The 25,917-nt window shown below is 40.2% G+C and overlaps 1 protein-coding gene across 4 annotated transcripts in view; it reads right to left on the bottom strand.

Annotated features, from left to right (window-relative positions):
• Positions 1-25,917, bottom strand: part of LOC100874760 (fibroblast growth factor receptor homolog 1) — a 49,943-nt gene that overhangs the window by 1,930 nt on the left and 22,096 nt on the right. For 2 of the 4 annotated variants that reach the window (XM_012298041.2, XM_012298042.2), the window contains exons 2-9: positions 13,726-13,867; positions 4,138-4,494; positions 3,552-3,962; positions 2,492-2,679; positions 2,109-2,241; positions 1,371-1,859; positions 420-918; positions 50-190 (exon numbers count right to left, since the gene is read on the bottom strand). In XM_012298041.2, coding sequence (XP_012153431.1) covers positions 50-190; positions 420-918; positions 1,371-1,859; positions 2,109-2,241; positions 2,492-2,679; positions 3,552-3,962; positions 4,138-4,494; positions 13,726-13,810 — 2,303 coding nt within the window. In that variant the 5' untranslated portion in view covers positions 13,811-13,867. Of the gene's footprint in view, positions 1-49; positions 191-419; positions 919-1,370; positions 1,860-2,108; positions 2,242-2,491; positions 2,680-3,145; positions 3,328-3,551; positions 3,963-4,137; positions 4,495-13,725; positions 13,868-25,917 lie in introns of all 4 variants that reach the window. The other 2 variants (XM_012298043.2, XM_012298044.2) reach the window with 2 other exon arrangements.

The raw sequence follows: 25,917 nt of genomic DNA, 5'->3' as shown, positions 1-25,917 counted from the left end.
CGATCATAATGGTTATCTTGAAAATTTCACAAATTGCATAAATTCTTACATTTCGATGGAACAACACGGTGGCTTCTCCATTCGATGTCCAGTTCTCAGTAACTGGAACAATTTTTCCACGGACGGTACGGACGGATAAGGAGTGCCACCCAGTGTCATGATCTCCCACAACAGAATTCCGTACGACCATCTGAAATATTAAATATTTTCTCAAGAATTCTTTACTACCAAAATTTCATCGCATCAAATATTTAGTAGTCCTTACAACCCTATCAAATGTAGGCTTGTAATCTATTTCTACCGAAACGATTAAAATCCCATTTGTCCTAAACAAACCTCGTAAAACCACTTTAAGACACAGTTAAGTTGACTAATAACCCCAACCGCAATTACGACCATTTCGATCGAGATTTACTCACACGTCGGACTGAGTGGTGTAGACCCGATGAAACAAAGCTTCAGGCGCCATCCATTTGACCGGAAGTCGGCCATCTGTGGTTTTCCTGTAATAATCGTGGCAATGGATATCCCTGGCGAGTCCAAAGTCAGCGATCTTCAGTACGTATTCGTCGCTGACCAGGACATTCCTGGCAGCCAGATCCCTGTGGATACATCTTCGGCTAGCCAGATACTCCATACCCCTGGCCACTTGATACGCGAACGACACTAAATCCTTTTGAGTGAGCGTTTTCTTTTCCTTCGGCTCTTGTCCGATCGTTGGCTCGTACCCTGAAGACGGTCTGTGATCTCGAAGGAAATCTCGCAGGTTACCGTGTGGCGCGAATTCCACGACAACGTATAACGGTCCTCCTTGCGTACACGCGCCTAGCAGGTTGATGATGTTCACGTGCTTGCCGATCATCTTCATCATCTCCATTTCGGAGACCAAGTCCATCATCTCTGCGTCCGTGTGACCCTCTGCGACAAATTTTCGAAGATGGGAATGAGGTATTTTTTTTAGAAATTTTGCTTAGGTATTGTATTACTTTTGTAAATTTTCTATTATATTATTGCTGCATCGTACTTTTTATTTTATTCTTAATATACTATTTAGGTGGATGTGCTTTTAAACTCGTGTATGAGAAATATTGTGTCAAAGGATATTAGGACTTTGAGTAGTCTTGCAAACGAAGGATATTGACGGACGATGTTGGCGTAATGTCCGCCTACTTCTCCGAGTTCAAATCCCGGCGGGGGCTCTTGCTATTTATTAGAGAGTCATACAATATTGCATATTGCGAAAATACTTTGAATATCAGAGAAGCTACAGAAATTACAATACATTCAAAGTTCCAGTACGAAAGATGCAATCAAGGGAATTAAAAATTCTTTAATTAAATCCCCCTGTGAGAACCATCTTTATTACATACCTTTCAGCATTTTGACCGCCACAACATTAGGAATTCCAGGTTTCCCAGTATTCGTTTGTGCCCTGACGACTTTTCCGAAAGCACCCTCTCCCAAAGTATTTCCCAACATTAGATGCTCCCTGGACAATTCCCAAGCACTGTCTACCGGAAGTTCGTACTCTGAGATGCTTCCTCCGTTGCTGTCCTCCGCGGCGACAGTCGACTTTTGTTTCTCGATCTTCACCACAGGCATCAGCAGAGGTTCTTGAACGTTCTGAGCGTTCACCAGGTTCTGTTTCTCGACGATCACCTTCTTCGTCCATTGAGTGACGACCGCGGCTCTTGCGGTCTCGATAGCCAGCAATTTCTTCATCTTTTCGCGCTTTAATCGGTGGAAGATATATATTACAACCACCACGCCTACGGCGAAGAAAATGAAGAGGACGGCTGCGAGAACGTTCACGAGGATCTGTGGTTTCGCTGTTATCGGCATTCCTTGTTCTTCCAGAGCTAATTGTAATACATTTTCTATTCAATTTTTACCCTTTTCAATTCGTACATATACATTTTCGGGCTGGCAACAAATTTTGCAATATTATGAAGTTCTTATGAGTTGTTATAAGAATTTAGGACAAATTGAAATAAAGATTTGAAAGATTAAAATGTTTCTCGAATACGACAGTCAAGATCATTAACAAATTTATAGAGATTGCAGTTATGAAAATTATTTTGAAGCAGCCCTAAAAATCTGCAACTTACATTCGACAACTCGAAGATAGGCGCTGCTGAAAGTTTCCCCCAAAGCATTCTGCGCGATACAGGTGTACCATCCTTCGTCCTTTTCGGTCACGTTGTACAACTTCAGTACTTCAGGATTCTCTGTGCCCTCCGCCTACAACAAAGAGCACAGTTATATCTAGAAAATTAGTCTCAGATTTAACAGAGGATAAGCACCGTTAACGCTGCTATCGGATCAAGCATTCCTTTCCCATGGAAATACTTAAAAAGCGACTGCGTCTACAAGAAATTGCAGTTGTTCTACAACGAAGGGTTACCAAGCAGAGACGAGTTAGGGGATCAGGAGATGTTAAGGACACAGAAGCGGGAGATATCGTGCAGTTTGAAAGTTTCTACGTGCCCACCTTGACCTCCACCCGGAAACTTTGATTGGTTTTGTTGACAGTGTCGAAAGAGGTGTGATAACCGTGATACCATTCGAGGTGGCGATGTGCGTCCGAGAGAACCTCGCAGGTCATAGTAACGTTGGCTCCTATCAGAACCGTCGTGTTTCTTGGCGGCCTGGTCAGTATTGGCCGATGTTTCACGCTCTCTACAGGAAAAAATAGACCCAACCACCTTCTTTACCGAGCTCAAGAATTACAGGGTAGAGTTGAAAAGGAGTCACTTGAGACCGAGATTCACTTCGAAATTAGACTTTGAGTTCTCGAGAACAAACGTTGCTAAAAACGAGTGGTTTTCTTTTTCTATTAAGATTTTTATTTTATTTGGAACATGTAAGATCAAGTAGAAGTCTTTTCCTTGAACCTCGAGCCCAGATGTCCCCCGACAGAAATTAGAAAGAGACACAGAATTATCAAGAACAGATTAAAAAGATGTTAAACAAATATGAAACCAGGATGTCCCAGCTGGAATCTGAAATTAAAGTTCCTTCACCATCGTTAGTCACTAGATATTAACGTCCGCCTTCGTTTTCCATAATTAATCTATGATTAAAGACGATTTAATTTTTCGAGAAGACACAGGAACCTCCACCATCGACAAGCCGCACTCTGTACCTGTAGCAGAATTCCGTTCGGTGAATTTTCTTGGTCACCCGGGTACTCGACTACCTTCAACCATTGAATGTATGGCTCTAGATCAGACACGATCGGACACTTGAATGTCACCGTGCTGTTCACCACCGCCGTTACGTTCTTCGGGAAATCCTCGTTGATGTACGGCTTATGAGGGAAACGTTCTACGCATTTGTTTTTACCAAAGTGTCACGGATTTTGCAAATCGATCGTTAAATTTGCTACGATTAAAATTACACTTCAAACGACTCAATATATTAGGGAATCATAAACCGTGATATCACGGAGGCAATGTCGTTAAATCTCGCTTCATCGTCGGCTTATTCAATAAAACCAAAGGTAATGAAAAATCGTTTGATTACCATTTAATTAATCGTAAGATACTCACCGACAATATCGACCTTCGAAGTGCGGTTTATGCATCCCAGATAATTACACACGACGCACGTATAATTTCCGCTGTCTTCAGGTACTAAATCCTCCAGTCTGAAGGTCCACTTGGTCATCACCACGGTACCAAGCGTTCTCCTCGGTTCCTCGTTGTTCTTGTACCAGGTGATGTTCGGTCTTGGGTTCCCGAAACTTGGACATCTCAGACGTAACATATTTCCGGCTGGTTTCACGACCACGTTAGGCATTTCCACGCTCTTGTTGAACGACGGTGCTCGTTCGGGAGCGGTGTTGTTGTGTTCACCGGCTGTTTCGTTCTCGTTTTTCTCATTGTCCAGGTCGCTGTCCACGTTCTCGCTGTCCAAGTGTAACGAACGCGTTTCTGGCAAGTCTACGATCATTACAATTGCTACGTGTTATCTATTAAACTGCTTGTGTACGCGGTATTTAATTAAGGGTACTCTGAACAGATTTATACAAAATTAAGATTCATGGTATTTAAGGATTATTGAAGATTATTTTATTCATTTTATGTAATGTGAGATGCTTGAAGCGAAAGGTTAGGTTAGTGCAAGAGTACTAACTTCTCGGTTCGGGTTCCAATTCGTTAGTCTCCTCCTCGGGTTTGTGAGCAGCCAGGGTGCTGGCAAGCTTCTCGGTCTCGTGCTGGTAGCCATCGTTCTGTAACGACTCGATTCGTATCGTCACGTTCCTCCATTCGAGCATCCCATTCGATTCGACCAGACAACCGTACGAGCCGGAGTCTTCGGGTTCGATGTACTTGAATCTCAAGGACTGCTTCATCAGCCGTATTCTAGGCGACGACGGCCGGAAGGTTTCGTCGCCCTTGTACCAGGTCGTTTCTGCGTTCGAGCTCGACGAACATCGTAGAATCAGCTTCTCACCGATCGATACCATCATCACGTCGGGATGTTCTAGATCTGCAACAGAAATATAGTTTTAAAGCTTCTTATATGTCCAAGGTTGAATTTTTAAATAAGCGAAGAAAGGTTAATTTCTGAAAATTAATGTTTCTTTCCTCGTCGTTTAACGTTGACGCAGAACGATGATTTAGCTTCCTAAACACCGAAATTGCGAAGATAAATCGAAAACGTTCTCTGCTTGGCAACAGTTTCCATCTTCTAATTCGATTCTTCCGCGAATCGTAGTTGCAATAAACACTGTCGAAATTGAACGAACAACTCGTGCCGTACGATTCGATGTTCCACCTCGAATTTCCAGCTCGTTTACGCAAAACAGTCTTCTCATTCTAAGAAAGGAACCTTGCGAATCTTGCAGAGAAAACCTCGATCGTAATTGCTTCCAGTTGTCAAAACAACTTTATTCGAGGATCGTTATTTTCTTGCTCGCGAAAAACAATATTGTACAGTCTATTAGGAAATAAATTTCAACTTGTTTAATTTTAAACAAATCATATATTACGCTTTATCGACTTTCGTTCTTTTATTCTTTATTGCCGCAGACTTTCAGTAAAAATAATATTGTGAAAAGCAAAGGAAGGTTTTGTTCAAGATAAAAGATTGAGACGTTTTTTTTTGCTCAAAATGATTATATTTCTTCAATTTGCTATACATAATGTTTATACACAATTAAAAATTAAAATATGAAGAGCGGACGAAAGACAAAGAGGTTGAATAATGGAGTATAAACGACGGTAACGTTCGATCTTTAAAATTTCAACAAACAGGACGCGTGTAAAATCGTGATCCGACATCGGTAGACTGAATTGCATCTCAACCTTGAACACGAGCGTGTACACGTCAGGTCTGATCGTGCAAAACGAAGAGTTTCGATTATTACTTGGCTCCGGCTCTCCCTTTCGTGAAAATCACAGCCAGCATCGAGCAAGGAAACTCGTTTTCCACGCGGTCCATTCATGAACTCTCTCGGCCAGATCGCGGCGAGGTGTCGCCATTTGGACATCAGCCAGAAACGAATCGCGACACTGTCCCTTTTGACGTTCCATCTGGAATCCTCTCGTTTCCCTTTACGTCCTCTTCCTCTCTCTCTCCCTCTTTCGACGTCGATTCCGTTTCTTCCCCGTAGCCAGAACGCCACGGTCGGTCTGACTAAATTTAGAGATCTGACGAGGGCGTCTGCTCTCGTCTCCTTATGGCTCGAAAGCACGAGATTACGGATAGAAAGCCTGTCTGTCTGCCTGTCTGACTTTCGAATCGATTAGTCGAATCGCAGGTGTCCAAATTTTAAGTCCCTGTACAAATTTTTTAGCTACAAATATCCTTTGCATCCCTACATATTCCCAAGTACCCTAGTTGATTAAAATTAGGGTTTAGGAAGTTTGTTCACAAATAATAACTCTGCACAAATGTACCGAGGAGTTGATGAACCATCAGAGGATTCAGACAGGAAATCGGACGTTGATCGGTATCGCTATTAAACAAGCCAAGAGCGTGGAGGTGACACGCGCGCGACACGTGTCCGAAAAAACGGAGCGGAACTGCCAGCAAAGACAATAAACTCGATCGACTTCCGTCGACAGAAGAGAGCTCTTGTTGTGCTCGAACGTTGAGGATGTTTAGACACCGCGAACAAAAGAAATGAACGAGATGGAATTAAAGCACGAGTGTTTCGCGAAAGGCTATACACATCGGAGTGTCAAGGAAACGGATACCTATGTCGAAACTTGTATCACCGAATTAAAATCGGAGTGTACTGCTGTATCCAGGATGTATTGTAATATCGACGTAATTCGACGTGTTCCAGGAAGAGATGAATCGTTTCTCTTTTCGAGAATCATCGGCAACCGAATTAAGTTCGATTTCTGCGTATAACGTTCAACGTGGGCCATCTGCTGCGATCCAGGCGCCAGGAATAGTGATAAACATTTGGAGAGGTTCGCATTTTGCTTCTTTGTCTTCTCCTTGTCGCTCCCGTGAGCTTCTGGCAAGTTTACTCGGATAATCCACCAAATTCAAGGATCGGTATAAACAAATTTTGGCAAACTTGCGCTAAACCTTTAAAGTTTAAACTTTGATATTTCTGTTCTCTTTCGTTAGAGTTCGTCTCTCCATTCCTCGACAATTGAAATTTTTTATTTTATATATGAAACCTATTTCAAGATTTAAAATCAAGTAGTCTCCCATCGAGTCTTGTATTATGATAAGCTTCAAATGGCTTCGTCAATTTCTGCATACATTATGGCGAGTTGCAACTGGCGCCCATTGTTCGAGAAATAGAACGTGAGAATTCATAGCAGTTTCGTTTAGGGTGCATTAGCCATTTAGCTAATGGTTTAGACCTGAATCTCCCTCGTTTGACAACGTGAATCGGGCTACCACGTTTATTTACTCCTGTCTCCATTGGGACGTCTACCTTTTTACGTGCTCCATTTTGTGTGTCACCTCATTTTCTTTTTGCCCTTCTGATTAACGTTCGAAATGGATCAATACGATTAGACTAAAAAGCATCAACCACACCGTTTGATCCGCTTTCATTTTACTTTTGATTGTATCAAAGCTTGCTTTCAAGTTTAGCTTAGTTTTTTATATTTCTTAACAAATGACATATGTAGACATTTTCATAAAATTTTAAGCTACAAAAGTGGATATAAGAATTTATATTTTTATGTCACGTAGATCGAAACTGTAATGAGATGCCAGTTTAACTTTGTAGATAAATAAGTATAAAAAAGAATGAATGTTGGTATACAAGTTCTTTCGAGCGCAATCGTTCCAACCAATCGCGGTAGATTTTAAGAAGGAATAGCGATCGAATAGCGGTCGCGTGTGCCGGTATCCAAACTTGGGCAAATTGCGATCGCGAAGGTTGCGCAAAAATCGGATCATGGCGGTCGCTCCCTTGAGATTATCAACTTCGATTCACCGCAAATGGAAAGAATTCTACGTTTGAAGAAACACAACCTAACCGTATATGGTTTTGCTCTGTTTTTCCCCTCTTTCTATCTTATCGTCACGCTGATTGCAGTGACGAGGTACAAGTGTTCATCGCGGTATTTGTCGAGAATAATTAATAGCCGGAAATTCGCTGTATTAATTACTCTATAGAAAGAAAGCTTTACGGTAACAGATGATACGAAGTTGAATTAACACTCGAAGGTATTGGAAGTTGAAAAGGGTAGCCTGAAAATGTGGATCATTAGTTTGTTACATGATCAATAGTACACAAATATAAATAGGAAGATGTGTTTTACGTTCATTAAAATAGTTTCGAAAGTATATTGACCAGAGTAGGCTGGGTAACGAAATGCTATGCCGTTTCTAAACAGAAACTAGGCGCGCCTGGAAATTGTAGGGATAGCGTAAACTGTATCGATTTTGATTGTTTCTTTTACACGGCTCGGTCAAGCGCTCTGCATAGCATTCGCCTTTGAACTAATCTCGCGATCGATCTAACAAGTCAAACTTCATATGTACGTTTATCTTTATATCTGTTATCGCGAAATTTCAGAAGCCAAATTCGCTATAAATATTTGCCAATCTATGCTAATTGGGAGATGAACACAACTGGATATTCGATTTTTTAAAACGTTAAGTGGCTCGCGTGGGAGTAGGACTGTTTACAACAGTTATATACGTAATCAGATCGTAAAACGAGAAAAGTAGGAAAGTGTTTTTCGTGTTCGTAGGTATATTTACGCGTAGGAATGTGGGGTTTTATGAACACAGAGATTTAGGGGGTACGGAAATATGGGGATGTAGGTCTATAAATATTCAGGAATCTAAGATATAAAGATCTAGGGACGAAGCTTCTGCGAATACCTGATATTCCGAAGTATTGCTAATTCAACTAGCGATAACATTCGTATCAGTTATTCGAACGCGTTGAAATAATTAGACAGCCTTAATGATGTCCGTTACGTAATCAAACGTTGTTCGCAACGGGCATCATCTTGCAATTGAAATAAATCTTTGGCCGACGGTTTAATTTATCCTTCACGCGAGAGCAGCATAAATCTCTCGAATTCAATCCACTCTCGATAGGAATAAACGACTTGTGTACGTAGCCTGGCTCCGAGGAGTCAGAAAGCTAAAAGATAACCGTGCCGGCTTCTGACTGGAAGGTGTTAAAGGGGCAACGCAATTAAAGGGACATAAATCACTAAGCTGTCCTTCCAACTAGCCCTGCGATACCTCGTTACGTTTCCACCGCTATTTACAGACCGAATCGAGCTCCAACTAACGAAGCTAGACCCGGTTTGTCTAACCTTCTTCGCTAATAAATATTAGTGAGATGATTTATTTCTTTCTGAACGAAAAATTAATATTTCAGTCATTGATTCTTCAAATATTGTAGAATAATTATAGAAATTTATTTAACGAAAGTAATACAACGAAACACAAATAGTATTTCAGAGAATCATTTCCTTTGAAAACTTAAATATTGTGACGGTGAAAGTTGACGAAAAATGGAAAGTTATTTGACAGAATCTGTGCGAAGAAACGTAGCGAAGGGGTTCGTATCGAGTTCCCTTTCTTCCGTGGAATTAATTAGGGATACTCAATACGCTTGGTAGACGGGCTAGTTGAGCGCGAAAAAGCGTTGCCCGAGTCAGATCGTCGGATTAAGACGATCAAGATACGATCTGAACCGCGTGGGATCAACGTAATCCGAAACCGACGTGGAAAACCGTCGAGTTCTGTGGGCCCTTGTACTAGAAGAGCCTCCTCTCTCTTTATTCCGCCGGGTAGAAAAATAGAACCGGCTAAGAGAAATTAATCTGACTACTTTGTCGGATACGACGTGACAACGACTCGGTATTTATCCCCCTCGATGTTCTCGCTGAAAGATAACTGGCCTTTCGAGGGTGCAATAATTAACTTCGATAAGTGTCCGGTTAGACGAACTTTTTAACTCGTCACGCGAGTTTTCTCTTAGTGACGTTATCCGATGCTAATTTCTCGTCGTTTATTTCGTTTATCGAAAATGGCGGTAATTTACTTGTTCAATGTTTTTTATGGATAACGCAAGAATGCATCTTTAGAATTTCTTTAATCAAATTAGCGTGGTTAATGTACGTCCTTGAGAAGTTAATTCTTGTTAATCCTCGATGCATCGAGTACAATGGTGTAATTATCGATATATCGGAACGTATGATGAATCGATCTCCAGGCAAGATTAAGAGAATCTTGATACCTGTAAATAATAACCGATGAAAACGATAATTAACCAATTTTCAGGTTTCGAAATTATTTATCGAACTGGTATTTACGCGGATTAACAATTATTGATTCGTTCATTCCTGATAACGAATAGTGATTTATGTTCCTGACAAAACATGCTCGAGAATAGATCAGAAGTTAACGCGGAGATTAAATCAGCAATATTTCTGTTAAATGTTCCTTTCCAATTTTCCTTCAGTATATCAGCTTCCATCAGATATCAAATTTAAATGCACGATAAAATTCTATTAACTCTGAGATCGAGTGACGTGTTTGACTGGCAAAATCGTCAAAACACGATGACGTTGCACCAGTCTTCCTGCTCTGACGAAATCATGTTTTGTGTCTTAACACGATAAAACACGACACGTTCCTTTAAATAATCTTCGTGCTTTGTTCCACGAATCACTCGATATTATAACGAACAATGGATCTCATGTGAAAACAGTCTGTAAATGTCGAGTCATTTTGAGACAGCTTTAATCTTTCAATTTTATCCAATTATCTCGATCAGATATCGACTTTGATTGTAAAGGTCATTCAAGGTTGGTATTCAAACGTCGATACATGTTTGCAGTAAATTATGCATTGTTCACTTTAATCATACATATTGATTTTACATTGTATATTATGACTATAGTGCACTTAGACATTTTTACAACACATAGACATTTAGTAGAACCCCATTGTATCATCACATCGTATAAAATTCACGAGAACCCCAACTGAAGACTTTTTGCCAACCCAGTATCACAGGCAAGTCAAATACGTTCTCGATCCCATCAGTGGCCATATAACGAGACTACCACAGTATCGACCACTCGGTTGCATCTATTAGAAAGGAAGTCAAGATAGAGAGCTCGAGTTTCGTCTCCAGGCATCCTGGACATTCTAATTAAGATTCCATCTTAGCCTGAAGGGTTCGTTGTTTGATATAAAACAACGCTCGATAGAAAAAAAGGGGGAAGAACGTTCTCCGACGAATACGCACGACTGACAGATAGAAATGTTCAACGGTTTGACGGCGGGAGATTCAAGTGCGGGTTGGTCAGGTACAAAACGTCCCACACGAGGCTGTCTGCATAATTATACCTTCAAAGGATGATCCCTTTCGAGAGATTAAGGGACAGTGCTCAAGACCGGCTGCTATCTTAATGAGCGTATGGAGCTAAGGCTTGTCTGCCCATCTACCGATGCCAGACAATCGTAATTAAGCTTCGGCTTTGTCCGAGGTCAAGCATACGTGTTTTCAGCCGAGTAATCGTCTCGTTATTTGCTGCTGAATTATTGTAAATGAAATTCGTAACCGTGATGGTGCGAATATGCGAATTTGATGCGCTGGAAATTTGGGGATTTGAGAGTTAGGGGCGATGGAAATTTGGGGATTTGAGAGTTCGATGCGCTGGAAATTTGGGGACTTAAGAATTCAGTGCGCTGGAAATTCGGGGATTTGAGAATTTGATACGTTGGGAATTCGGGAATTTGAGAATTTGATGCGCTGGGAATTTGGAATTTTGGGAACCTTATGCGTCGAGTGGAAATTTGAGAATTAAGGACGTTGAGAATTTGCAATTCTGACGACTTGAGAGCTACCAAGTTTGCATACTCGACTTTCCAGAATTGGAGAGTGACTCCCTAAGTTCCTAGGGAAATCATACACGATACAACCGAATACAGAGGTACACGTTCACAATTAGTGGCAAAATCGACGGCTTTCCATCTCGAAATTTAATAAACTCGTTTCGTAGGTTTCCATTAAGGGTTTCCCGCACAATGGGCAATCTTCGAGGTTCCAAGAACACGGTCAAAGTCGAATTTCACTGTTCGACCGATGGAAAACTCCAACATCTGGCACGCAGCCCCGTCTCGCCATTAAACGCTTTCTCTAAACGGTATTTTGCTGGAAGCCGACGTTTCCCAGTAAATTCCCAGCAATTGCACACGTGTACGTCCATTAATAGGTGGAGCTTGGCCCAACAGTAAAGCTACCTGTGCCAGACACTGACGTTTTATTGCGATCCCTGCATCCTCTTCCTTTTGTTCGCTTTCCTTCCAGGATTTACCTACGATAGTTCACCTTCGTGGAACCACGTTTTCACAAAAAATTTAATCGCTGTTTACTCGCGATACTCCGAGGACCGTAGATTGTGCGTGGAAATTCGGTGATGGCTCGGTGATGGTATCGGGGGAAGTGTGGACAGAATGTTCATTAGGACTGCGTTGCACGAATTTTAAAACTTACCGTCAGCTTCAAAAGTTTCGACTTTTACTTATCTTTCAGTGGAAGATAGTCTCTTCATAAACTCGTGTTATAAATTCAACATTGCTATTACAAGGATTTTTAATTCTATTTCTGTAAAGAATCTAATTTTATTGTAAAATGTAACCAAACTTTTTGATCTTCTTGCACTTACTGTTTTATACAGAGTGTCTCAGAATGCACATAGAATGCGAATCTACACTTACGCGACAAAATATGCGAGAAACTAAGGTGTGTTCGTACGAGTTTATAAGACTTTCAGAACAGTTGGAATTCGTGGAATAGCCCGTAGGAAAGTGCATGCGGAAAGAAGAAAATTGTTGAAACCAGGACGCGAACGGGTGAATTTACTTTCCGGCAAATAAATTTATTGATAACAAGCCGAAACGCGAGCGTTGCAACGATCCGTGTATATACGTGTATTATTATGATTGAGCTCAATTGTCCAATTGGCCGGTCATTGAATGCCATATGTACAGCCGGGCTCGCCCGTTATTAGCAAACCGTCCACGATACTCTCAACCTCGTCGACCGCGTTTCCACGGCTCAGAACCGTGTGCCGTTTGTTCACCAGCAAATGAGAACCTCTGCCAATCCTTTGTCTATTAAATGTATTCAACAGGGTAATAGCGGCTGATATTACCAATTGGACAATGAAAGAGATGGCAGAGCAGCACGATTTGCGACCGCGTCACCGGGACACCAAGATTTCGTTAGCTAGATCGTTTACCGATTCGAAATCTTTTTTTTATTCAATCGAGAACAATTTTCAACTACTTACACTTTATAATTGCACTCAATACAAAATGTGACTCTTTGTTAATCAAAGTATAATGTTCGATGTGGTTAGGTTTGGTGTTCGATCAAAATTTCGAGGCAAAATTTGATTCAGAGGAAGTTAATATTCAAAGAACCATAGTTCAAATATATACTATATGTCTCAATAGTGAAATTAATAATTAATTTATAGAATGTAGACGTTTCAGAAATGAAATTATCGTTGTAGAATTCAGTTGACTGAAGAACTTGTATACCAAGGTTCAAGTACCTCGAAAGAAACTAGAAAGATATTTATTTTGAAAAACATTCTGTTCAAAGCCGAAGAGAATTAAAAATTGCTCCGCAAATAGAAGTCGTAGATCAGTCTTTCTTACGATCGAAATCCGTCTTTTATCATCCTCGGATCTTTCTAAGTCCCTTCGTCCTCACGGATCTATTTTAATTTTTTTCCCCGCCTCGTTCCATTCATTCCACCCCGTCATCGCGCTCCTCTTTTTTCGCCCCGCGAAAATATCCTGGCTTTCCTTTATAAATCCACTCGCGTCTATGCTCGAAAGCATCCTACCACTTTTTCTTTTCTCCGGCATCGTTTTGCTCGACGAGGAAAGAAAAATTTAGCATCAGCCAACGGACGAGGAAGAGCGAACCAAAAGTAGACGTTCGAACGCTAAACTTAATCGCCTCGTGACTGAAAAGGAATCCTCGAGGACGGTGTCGTTTGTATTTTTAGCTTTTTTCGCTTTTATTCTGCGTGTGGAATACCGACGATTTTTCTTTTCCGCGCTTTTCAATCGTCGGATACTTTTTTCCATGTTTTCTTAGATTCTTTGCATTTTGCTGAAAGCGATTCGACTCTAAATTTAGGGATGCAAATTGCAACTTCAAGTTTTGGAAGATTTATAAATTATGTTTGCAAAGACTAGTTGATACACTCGAGCTGTTTTGTAAGTATTATGTAAGGATTTTTTTACCTAATCGAACTAGTTGTCCTTGGATGGTTCGATCGATCTGCAGGATCATGAGTATCGCAACGATCAGACATTTCGCGATCGCCATCCCGACTTCTTCAACAACAGATGTACCGGTAACTAGTGGCGCGGCATGAGAGGCTTTCTGAAACAAGAACACGAATTATTATGAAAAACTTGGTCAGTGAAAACTTGTTACAAGAATGAAAGAAAGTTCATCGAATATTTAATGCACCGTGACTACATACTTCGACTATGCATTTCAATTCGATCGTAAATAGTTAATACGATCACATACTTATAAACAATAACCTAACTATAAATAGTTAACAATAAACGTCTACAGTATTAAAGTTTAAAGTCCGAATTTTTAAAGTTTGGTACAATCAACTTTAAGAGGTTATAAGAATCTGAAGGAGCTCAATGAAGCCCTTGATTTTTATTCCTACAGATCCTTGAAAGGAAGCTGAAGAACTTGGAGGCTAGTTCCATGGTGCATGTGATCTATGGGGGTCGAGTGCATCGCTATGATGCACACACCGGACGTGTTCTGTTACTCGAATTCAGCTCTGGTCCCAAGTTGCCAGCCATGTGTTTTCTAGGGTCGGTCTATTATTTCTTTACGGGGACGGAGGACACCCCATATTATATTCTATAAAATAGTTGGTCGTACTTTTTGATCGGATTTATGACAATTCGCCACGCGTGCCGCGATTCTGATGTTACTTTATGGGACCCTTTACAAACCGGTCCCCTGGTTACCTTTTAAACGCCTATCTATTTATAAAGAGGCTTGGTCTGCCACTTTTCTACATGCTGTTCTGTGTTTTGCGAATTCTTGCTGCTTCAGTTTTTAGTGTTTTAGAGTTAGATTTTAATTTTAGGTTAGGTTATGATATTCAAGGTTTAAAGGTACTTATGGAGTACTAACATGAGTAGGATAAGTAGGTTGACCAGGTCCCATAGGTTTACAGAGTTAATATCAGACATTACCAAATTGTTAAATTTGGTACATTGAAAATTTGGAACTGTAATATCAGTCATCGTTAAACGATAGAAGACTGTGTAATAATATAACGTAATTTATCAATACATTGCAGAGATTACAAATACAGCTCATTTAATACCAACAGACAAATATTAAATCGTCAGTTATGTACCGTAAATCATAAAATGAATCGACGTACAGTAAAGTTTACAAGATAGTTACAGCGTATTAGACAGGTAGGTACTATTAAAGTGTCAGAATCTAACACTTCAATTAAGCAGCATTTATATGTATCCCGTCTATTCGGTTCGAAATATCTAATCAAGCTTAATTACAATTTATGGTCGGCAAGAGATCGTTGGCAGAACAATTCCGGAACAGGTTCCAGCGATTTATATTGTTGTTAACGCGGTTGATAAATCGATGCAGAATATTTTGAGTTGATTGAAAATTATTACTGATATTTTCAGCATCGAACATCGCGTTTGCCTCGGGCTCAACCGGCCGCGAAACGGCTTCGCTAAGATCGCATCAACGACACCGGAAACGCATAAAACCGTACGATGCGTTAAATTTCGAAAGATTTACTTGCACTCGCTCGAGGACTCGTTTATTCCGCAAAAAGACACTTTACTTCGTTTACAGAACCTAGCCATCCGGCGACGTTTATCTTTATGTGTCGCAAATTGCTCAGTCTGCTCGCGACAACCGTGAACCGTGTAACAAAGTTGTATCACCTATTGTTTTCGTGTAACAAGCTTTAAATGTGTCTCGAGTCGGCCACAACGGAAAAGTTATTTTCCACTTCCCTATTCTATTTATATTTTCCTGTAACGGTGCTTTATTCTCAAAACTATTATAAATATAAATAACATGATAAATAATAATTATGTACAAGTAATATAAATTGTAACAAAAAGTTGTCTGTCAATTTTGAGTTGGATGAGCCTTTTAAATGGAACTTAAAAGAAAATTGTGATCATGGTATAGTAGCTATGATATAATATAATGTGATATAATATGTATTACAGTATAACGTAGTTTACAAATAAAAGAACATGTGAAATTATCATATTTCCAATTTCGATCAAGCTGGGATTTTCTATTTCGGCCACGTTGAAATTTCATCAAGATCAAACCCGACTATACGTAAATACAGGAGCATAACAATCAACGATTGACTTACTTAGCCAGCGCTCTAAATAGATTGTACGATAACGAGCCAGGAACATGTAGGCAATCCAATTTTCCAATTTTCTCGACTCGAAACAGCTCTCACTCTCGGCCCGTCAATTATGAAACACGCTTTCGTTCCGCCAACACACGATAACAAATTGAAACCCCTCCTTCCACTATATCAATCTTTATCTCGAGCATCCCAAATTTCCTTATTGAAGGAGAGAAAAGATTTCCATACGTAAATTAAGGAAGCTGCAAGAAATTCTATTCCGCTTTCGAATTCACGTTCAAAAGGAAAGGAATATGTTTCTTGGTGGCCGGTGATTTATACGTTCACGCTTTATCGACCGTTTAATTCACCGGTTATAGACTTACTGTTCGGTAAATAAGATAATGCGATCTGTCGAGTGTCGCGCCCAAGATCGTGAATAATTACGGCGGTGAATGACTGCTGAAATAACTTGGGTTCATTCGAAACTCGCATCATTCAATTGGGTAATCTCCATATTTTTCTCGGATAGGATTAAGTAATCGAACGTTCAATCGCATTGGAAGTTTCTATTTTTATCCTTCAATTATTTGTTCATTACCATATGGAGCTAAATTTATAGAAGAAAAAAATTCTCAAAATCCCCGTTTTTATTCCGAAGCAATTATTTGTTCGTTATCGTTATAACGAGCTTTGGAGGATCGCGACTGATTTCTTCTCAACGACTCGTAGAGGTGTGCTGCTTCTTTCAAGAAGTCGAAAATAAGTCGAAAGGAGAATAAAAAACGCATTATGGATTCAAAGGCAAATTAATATTCCTCAGAGTTGGAGCAACGATTCTTTCACGAGTCTCTGAGGGAAATATTCCCTTTGGGTCCCGTCACCTGTTCAACCCCTCCTCACACGTATTCTGGACACACGTACGTCTGGTTTCTATTTTTTTGTCAAAAACATTCTCGTGAGAAAACCAGCACCGTTTCAGGTCCGAGGGAAAAGGACACAGGCGGAGTCGAGTTTCAGAATTTGCGGGTCTTCGGGATCCTTGGGAGCCGATGGCGAAAATCTGGTCGCCAGATTGACTAGAATTCGACAAAAAGAATGTCGAAGCTTCTATGTTCATCGTAGCGAAGGAACAAAGATTCTCTGATCATTATATTCATAAATTGTCAAAGTCCTAATTCTGTTCCTTCTAAATTCTGAAATTATAGAAAGACTTCTGATTCTTCAGGTTTAAAATTCTTGTATTCCAAAAATTTCTAGATATTCGAATTTTGCAATTTGCTAAATGTACGAAAAGTAAAGCAAGAAAGAACCGCGTTGAATGTTGAAAGTTGTAAAAGGGGAGAATCGATCATATTGTTGGAGAAAATGTAAAACACAGGCAACGCCTCCTGAAGGGTGCGATTTAAGGCGTGTAATAAGGGGGTTCTTTACGCTTCCTCGAGGAACAATATATCGTACAGTCGATAGGATAATATGACAGGACGAAAGTCACGGTCATCCCTGAAGGAATTCAAATTTAGTGGCAGTCCGTGGATGTTAAACGAAGGACCACCCGAGGGGTTCGCTTAGCATAAATTTCGTGGATGGGCAGGTACCACTCTCCACGAGATTTGTCCAATGGAAATCGGCTGATTTACGCATCCAGCGACATCAAAGCTGCCGATTCCGTGTCCCTTTACAATATATTCCTCCCTCGTGCAACAATTAATGACCATAGGAATTTATCAAACGACGCGGCGCGGACAAATTGAAACTTTCGAATTTACCTGAACACCTTATGATAATCGGAGTTTTCTTTCTTCTTATTTTTACCTCGAGTAGCACTGAATTTCAATTTTATCCTGGGGCACTAGTTTATGCAACTTCTATGGTCTACAATTCTGAGATTTAATCTTTGGATTGAGAAATCAGAACATCCCTATAGTCAAGTACTTAGCCAATGTAGATATCTTACAGGGGGTAGATCTTAAGACTTTGGGATTTTGGGCTCTTATGATGTGGAGTAGTCTTCTAGGAACCATAGGAGAATATCCTAATTTCAAGGAAACCAAGGTGTCCGTACCTCGAAGTTTAAGATTTTCAAACACGAATCGAACTAAAAATGATCTCGATTCCTATATCCGAGGACACGAAACGTGCAAAAGCTCGATGTCGGAATAACAATCGTTTCAATTTTTAGACGCACGTGAAATCGTAAGTCAAATAAACATTATCTGTCGATGTCGTAACAGTTGTTTCGCGGTTGTTCGAAAGGATGTGCGAACGAGTCAGTGAAAATAAACGATTTCGATATTTTGCAATAACAATTGTTCGATTCGGAGGCGTTGATTGAACGAATGAGTTCACTTTTATAATTTAAGACACTGTTGCTTGCTATCTGAACCATCCGAGATTTGCTATCACAATTAATAACTGAGAGAATATTTTTCAGTGAAAGAGATCCTATCAACCCTAAATAAAAGAACTATGGAACGTTTTAAAATTCGGTATCGAAAAGCCCCTTAAATGAAATAAAGCCCCGCCCAGTTGGTTAATAAAACCCGTCAAAAAGATACAACCGACCTTCAAATTACCACCTCGGACACCATCCCGACCTACGTCACCATAATTACGGGTGGTCCTCCGTTCGCCACCCTGTCGGAACAGGTTCAATCGATTTCATTCAATTTGTTGAATCCCGGGAAACTTGTTCTCGACCTCCGAAAAGGGACGTTAAAAATATTTTCTTTGTGAAAAAAGCAGTGTCCACCATGTACACATTTGCTTACAAATGAGCAACTTTTTCCTAAACCTCGAACGGACGAGGATTTTATGGGAAGAACGTGAATTCCTCGGTTTTCTTTGATATCCTGGATCGTCCGCTATCGCTGCGGTTTGCTCGTTTACACGGAAAGGGCATTAGCTTCATTGTCTCGTTAATCGAAGATGCGAAGGATATTGTAGATAACGCTGCTAATTAAGATTCGACGCGATGGAAAAGTTCTGGATCAGTCGACGTTTTAAAGCACAGTTTACACTGATTGGGAGTAGCAAATGTAGTTACGAGGGAAGATAACCTACGTTTCTTTCTATCGACGCTGCTCGAAGAGTATGTATGTTAGACTATGTTGCATTTATTAAATATACAAGAATTTCTCACGTATCCTTTAATGAGAAGAAAGTTGCACTCGATGCGTTCGAACTTTCGTGGCTCGGTTGCGGGAAACCCGACACCATTCACGGTGTCCCTTTAACGAAATGAAAATTCTTGGACTTTACGACTGGAAGTTTACTCGGTTGGCCAGATCCGTGGATCCCGCATGAGGGTTTTTCTCGGTGGTTACGCGTTTTCGTGGCAACCGGCATGGCTGCCCCGTTTACGTTGCTTTTACGAGACGCGTCGTAAAGCAATGGAAATTCTTGGATTTTATGACCGAATGTCGGGGGAAATTTTGTTTTCATAGCGTGGCCCTGGCTCTCCCGATCTAACAGTTTAATTTATATGTTTAGGCAAAACGATGGATCGGTTACAAAGGGTTACTTTTCGGAGATAAACATCGGATTGATAAATGTTTCGTTTCACCGATAAATGACAGAAAACTAATTTTATAGCATTTTCGTTTTGCTTTCCTTTTCTATGAAATATCGATACTTGAGCGTTCATTATAATATCGTAATGATATTATCTCGAGGTGTTGGTAATATCTCCTTAATTGCCAATTATGGAGGGTAATTCCATCGGCACATGATCGATTCGCGTGTTTTTGTAATCCAAATTGGAATTCCCCTGTAATTACAGTGATTTAACCACTGAGCTCTTCTTTCATTTTCATATTATTTAAATGAGACGAGGGTAGAAATTGATAGTTCCAGGTTTCAAATTTGCTACGCTTCTACTCTGGTATTATTTCTTTCAACGCGTGTCCTGTAATGCCAGTTCTTCAGGTTCTACATTCTACAGCTCAGAACTTGTCTTCGTCGGATTAAAACTTCAAAATGGTACCCTTCTACCGTTCTCCATTACAAGTCCTTTCTTTACCAACTTCCAAATCATCGTATCTCAAAATTTCCAAATTTCCAAAGCTCCCCGCAATAATCGAAATAAAGCGAATCTTCGATGTGTCGAGTGGCGAAGAATAGTCTCGATTTCCCGGACGATGGCTGAAAATTTATGAAGCGATTTCGAGGGCGAACGTTTTGCTCGCGATGAAAGGACGTTTAATCGAAGTTGTTTCGTTAACACGGTAAAGAAATCTCGTCCACCCACCTTGTCGGCGTTGGATCAAAGGAGAAAAGGGCGGAGAAAGGGAAGGGTTCGTGAAGGTACAGTCTGGTTTTCTGGAAGGCAACGCTCCTGTGAACCGTACCCTGGCCCATAAATCCTGCACCATAAACCGTACACAACTGGTTGAGCCCATAAACCGGAAGCACGTGCTCGGCCGTCCATCGGTGTCACTATTTCACGCCAACGCAACAAACGCAACAAGCGAATCCTTTCTTCCAGGATACGTGTGTGTTCGTGTGCTCTCGTTCTCTGTTTTCCTTTGTCTGAAAACGTCCTTTCAGAACAACTTTGCACGATTTCAGCGTGACACGGAAATTTCGCTGCGGGGAAAAATTCGGGACCGTTTTGTACGGTTTCCGGTTTTCGACCAGGATATGCCAGTGATTTGTGGGCTATTTTGTGGATTGTGCTTCTACTCGAAAGTCGACATATTTGTTATTGCGATTTTTCCGAAACGAACTGTAATGGTTTGGACTTGTTAATTTAATTCTTGGTGTTCGAGGCTTGGTTCATGTCATTTTATTAATTCATACTCTTTCAATCGTATCGTTTTTATAAGAATATTTCAATTTGTCTGGTAAGAACGATGTAAAAGAGATTAATCATGGCGGTAAATTATCCTGGAAGCAGGTTGTCGCAGGTTAATGTTATCCTAAAATATCCGGAAGGGTGTCGATTCTTAAAGTAAGCCGCTTACAGGAGTATCCGTTCCAACCCCATGAGACTATGTGTTAAGTTGCAGTGTTTGCGGTGTGGGTGGTCCAACAGATTCTGTTTCTTAATTTCTTCTAGAAGAAGAAACAAATTCACTCCTCTCTTTTCTATTTCTGGATCATTATTTTTACAACGATGTGACAACAAAATTTGTAAATATTTCCTGTTCTTATTTGTTACTATAAATAATTATAATTTTAAATAACTCAAAAAGTATTAACTATGTACCGAACATTTAGTGAATGATTTTAATAATCGAATGCTATCAATAATTCTTCAATATCTAGTAAAAATTATTACGTTGTAATTGCACCAACATTACGTTGAAATTGTGAGCACCTTCAGAACCCATTGCGTAAGCTGATATCCCAAAAAAAAATTCAATAAGGAAAGAAGACTTATCATTTCCCTTTTTTCTATTTCGAACGATACTAGCCCATCCCTGTTCCCTGTTTGCATTCGCTCGGTCACCTATTTACCTTGCACTCGACGAGTGCATATCTTTTCTCTAGTCTCCAAGTGGAGTAAAAGAAAAACGCGAAACTAAAGGCACGTAACCTTGGTCAAGAACTACCAAAGTCGAGAACACGTTCTCGATCAATATTTAACTCTTGTACGAACTGCTCCGACAATAATTTTATTCTCCATTCCCGAAATTTTACACACTGTGTGGTTTTTATATACTGTGCGATAATATCTCTTCAGTGTATATTTTTCCTAAGGAAGCGATTTTGTCACTTTTCGTAAATTACAGGGATAAATACTTGCAATTTGCTTCGTTTCTTTCAGTGTTTTAACGGGGATTAAAGAGAGAAATTACCCGCGACGGAAGAACGAAACAAAATGGAAGAAAACGCAGCTTCCACTCGTGAAACTGAATGGAGTGATTAAACGGGGTAAATTTAACCCTGTGCGATAGTATCGTTTTTACGCCAAGAATTAACGACCGATTTTCTTGATATATCGGGATTCTTGTCAGACCCTTTACTTGCTAAATATCCTTTAATTCACGAGATACAATTCTGCGAATACCGCTTATTTCGATAATTTCCGGTAGGGTGGCGCCACTCATTTTGGCGGGGGTCCAGCTCTATTCTGCGCCCACAGTCTAATTACGCCAATGGAGTCGTTTTAAAACACTTCTTTCCAGTCTTTTACACACAGCGAAAATTTATGTACTTCCTTTCTGAAAAGCGATTTCAGAATTTAATAAGTACTACAAACTTATTTTCCCAAATTTATAACCGAGTAAATGATTCGAAATAGTATCTAAAATTATGTGTCTGATATCTAAAGTTTATCGAACCAGGTTGACATTCTTTATGCAAATTCTATTTGCCATGCAATTTTAGTCGCATTCAGGGACTCACACGTTTTCTACCGAAAGAAAAATTCGCTTTACACTGTCCATATTTGCAAAACTCTCTAGATTCGATGTTTGCACGGTGTCTTGTCTAAGATAATGAAACATGGATTTTATTGCTTGTCTCTCGGTCGGAAACAGTTACGTGATAATTAGGAAACTGCCTGTTCATATGTTGTCCATTTAATCGGGAGATATTATACTACACGTGGATTTCAATAATGTCGTATTTCAATGAACGTTGGACGTTTGTACATTCGCGAAAGATTCCGTGCATAAAATTCTATCACGTTCGTCGCTCTTGACGTTCTCGACGTTCCCGACGTTTATTACCCACCGATCACCATCTTCTTCGCTACTTGTCTTACGCGAAGCCATACGGAACACCTTTTAAGAATTCATCGAATCTATGATGCGCACATCGTACGCGATTACGATCTAATCGGGAAATATTTTATTTAATCGTCCTCTTATTTGCTTTAAAGCTTCAAGTTACATTCGAATAAATTTTCTAATGAAACGTTCATGTATAATTTATTAAATTTCAATGTAGACTAAAACTTTCCTAATACATTCATCGTCTCTCGAAAAGTTTCATCAAAAAGAGCGTCGCAAAATTATTTAAAAAAATGATAAAAATATGAGCAGTGAACTTTATCTTTTATCTAAAGACAGCAATAAACTCGCAAAGTTTTCTCTTGTTCCCCGAACAAACTTAAAAGATCTACCAAATCCTACATAATGCGCACCGTAATTTTCTAATATCCTTGTTTACGAACGGATTAAAATAGAGCAAAACCACAAGCACAAAGAATTGTATTTACAATTCGTTCCGAAACCGGTACCAATAATCCGGTGCAAACGGCATAAAGCTTAACGCAAGAGGAGAAAACGAAAGAAATCTCGGCAAGTAAAGCAACAGCTACAAGTTTTAACCCTAGCTGCGAACAATGGAGTTACCTAGTCACGAAGGTACCTTTTCATTGCCATTCTTCTCGCGAGCCCCCGGTAGTTCCGCGAAAAAATCCATTCGCGAAAACAAATTAGTAGCAGAAATTTCATTGAGCAAAGGCTTATAATTTTAACTCCAAAACTAATTATTTGTATCTCTGAATCTTTGTATCAGACACGTTAAATTATTTTACACATTTTATTGATCAATTTCGTGAAAGAATTTAGATAAAAGAATAAAAGTATAAAGAGGTAAAGTGAGATGGTAACAAGATGATATAATAAGGTGAGTAAAATATAGAGAGAATTATGCAGACTCTGAAACGAGCAAGATGAAAAACGTGTAGATCAGGAAGATATGTTTATCTACTCAAGTTGACGTTTCGTTGAAAAGCTCCCAGTTTCGCGACACAATGGTCAAGAAATAAACAGAGGAGCAACTGGCAGCAAGCAGGGTAATAATTTTGAACCTAGCGCCGGGTAATAGACTTGGCTAGTCACGAACAGACTATTACCATTGCCATTCTCCGTACGAGTCGTCGGCGTGTCCCTCGAAAGCTCGTAGACTAGCGAAAGCCCATAAATAAGGAGAAAATGTAAAAGAAGAAATCGCAGCGAGTACATAGGTATTGTGACAATTTTTAATCCTAGCGCCACGCAATAGAGTTTCCCGGTCACGAAGGCAACGTTTCATTGACATTCTTCGCGCGACACCGTCGGCGTTTCCCTCGTAAGCTCCCGTAGCCTCGCGAGAAAATCGACTCTTGGTCGCTCTGCTCGCGCCAATACGCGATCCGATACGTACCGTTCGCGATATAAATATTCCAGCTACGCTCCTCCCTCTATATCGGTATGCGCATCACGGGATCAGTCTCTATCGCCGTTCTTCGATCGCGAGAAACGACGTTAGTACACTTTCGTGCAATGCCTTCTTTTACCAGGGGTTGCCTACCACCATTTTCAGGTTCAACTGGAGAACTGGAGATGGAATACGTGGGCAGGATTCTTAGAATTTAAGATACGTTCTGGAGATTCTTGAACTCTGTCGAGAGTTGGACTGGAGGTTCTATGGAGTCTGGAGTCCATAGGCCCTGGGGTTTATAAGTCCTGAAATCGTCAAGTCTTAGGATCTGGAGAGTTTAGTTGTAGAGCGGAGGATTCATAGGACCTGTGGATCCCAAGATTCATTATAGGTCTTGGGATTCATAGGTTTATGGATTCATTGGTCTTGGGATTCATAGGTTCTGGGATTGCGTAGATCCTGGGATTCATAGATTCTGGGATTGCGTAGGTCCTGAGTTGCATAGGCCTTGAGATTCATAGGTTCTGCCATTGCATAGGTCTTAGGATTCATAGGTTCTGGAATTACATAGGTTCTGAGACTGCATAGGTTCTGGGACTGCATAGGTCCTGGGACTGCATAGATCTTGAGATTCATAGGTCTTGGGATTGTATAGGTTCTGGAATTGCATAGCTCCTGGGATTCATAGGTCCTGAGATTTATAAATTCAAGAATCCATAGGTTCCTTGTAAATTCTACAAGCTATACATCCTACAGTCCACAAGTTCTACTACCCATAAATCCCAGTTTACAAGTTCTAAGATTTGTAACTGCTGAAGTCTGTAGATCTTAAGTACACATCACATAATTCCTCCACCTTAGTATCTCTACGTAAATTCCTAGCTCCTCCAGATCCCACGCTAACCCACGTTGCACTCCTCGAACAAAGAAACCAACCGAAAGTCCTACTGGAACTTCCTACTCGGCGATCATTTTATGTTTTGGCGAACCATGTAGCCAACAGCTGGTGTCAAGTTCCTCGAATACCAACGATCTAATCGAGGTTACAGGCGCTAGGATCGAATGGATACTTGAGATGTTTTTTGACTTTAGTTCAATGTTCGGTTTTAATGGGTTCTCGGAAAGGTACGAGGATATTAAGACGTTTTTAGGTGCGAGAAGATTGTAAGAACCCGATGCGCATGGTTTGAGCGATGTTTTATGAAGTCGATCACTCCTGGGAGTATCGTTCTATTATGAAGAGGCGATCAGATTTTATAGAAGGCTGAAAGAAGCATTTTTCTGCTTCCGAGTCGTTCATTTTGTAACTTTAATTCTGCACTTTCAATCTCTCGAATAATATGTAACATGTTGCAACATTGAATGAACTTTAATTTTCACCGAATAATTTTTATTTCGTTATACCATAACTAATGGGGTTGTCAGAAATTTCTGAAGAAATCGTAATTATTGATTTGCTTGATCGAGTGTAGATCCTCGATGATGTGGGCAAGAAGTTTCCTTTGTGAAGAGATTCCTTCACTTTGTGAGTTTATATTCCACGCCATGAGTCAAATAAAGAAAATTTCCCAAACCAAAGAAACATTCCCTTCACGGCACGTTTTAGTAGGGACTGTTCCTAACATGGTTACCGGTAACTTGAATAACAACTCGCTTCCATTGATCGCTATATCAATAGAACATCTCGAACACTATCGTTAAATTCTCGCTCGTAATCTCTGACGAAGATTGAATATTCACTGATTCAGAAATACTTTCAAGCTCGGAATTACGAGCAAATGAAATTCTGCGTAATCGTGATGGTGCGAGTATGCGAATAGCTGCAATTTGGGTATTTGAGGCGTTGGAAATTTAGGGATTTGAGAGTTCGATCGTTGGAAATTTGAGGATTTGAGAGCTAGGAGCGCTGGAAATTTGGGGATTGAGAGTTCGATGCGCTGGA

The sequence above is a fragment of the Megachile rotundata genome, chromosome 13 (assembly GCF_050947335.1).
Source record: "Megachile rotundata isolate GNS110a chromosome 13, iyMegRotu1, whole genome shotgun sequence".
NCBI classification, from domain to species: Eukaryota; Metazoa; Arthropoda; class Insecta; order Hymenoptera; family Megachilidae; genus Megachile; species Megachile rotundata.
The sequence above is the reverse complement of the archived record's forward strand: the minus strand, read 5'-3'. Positions and strand labels throughout refer to the sequence as shown.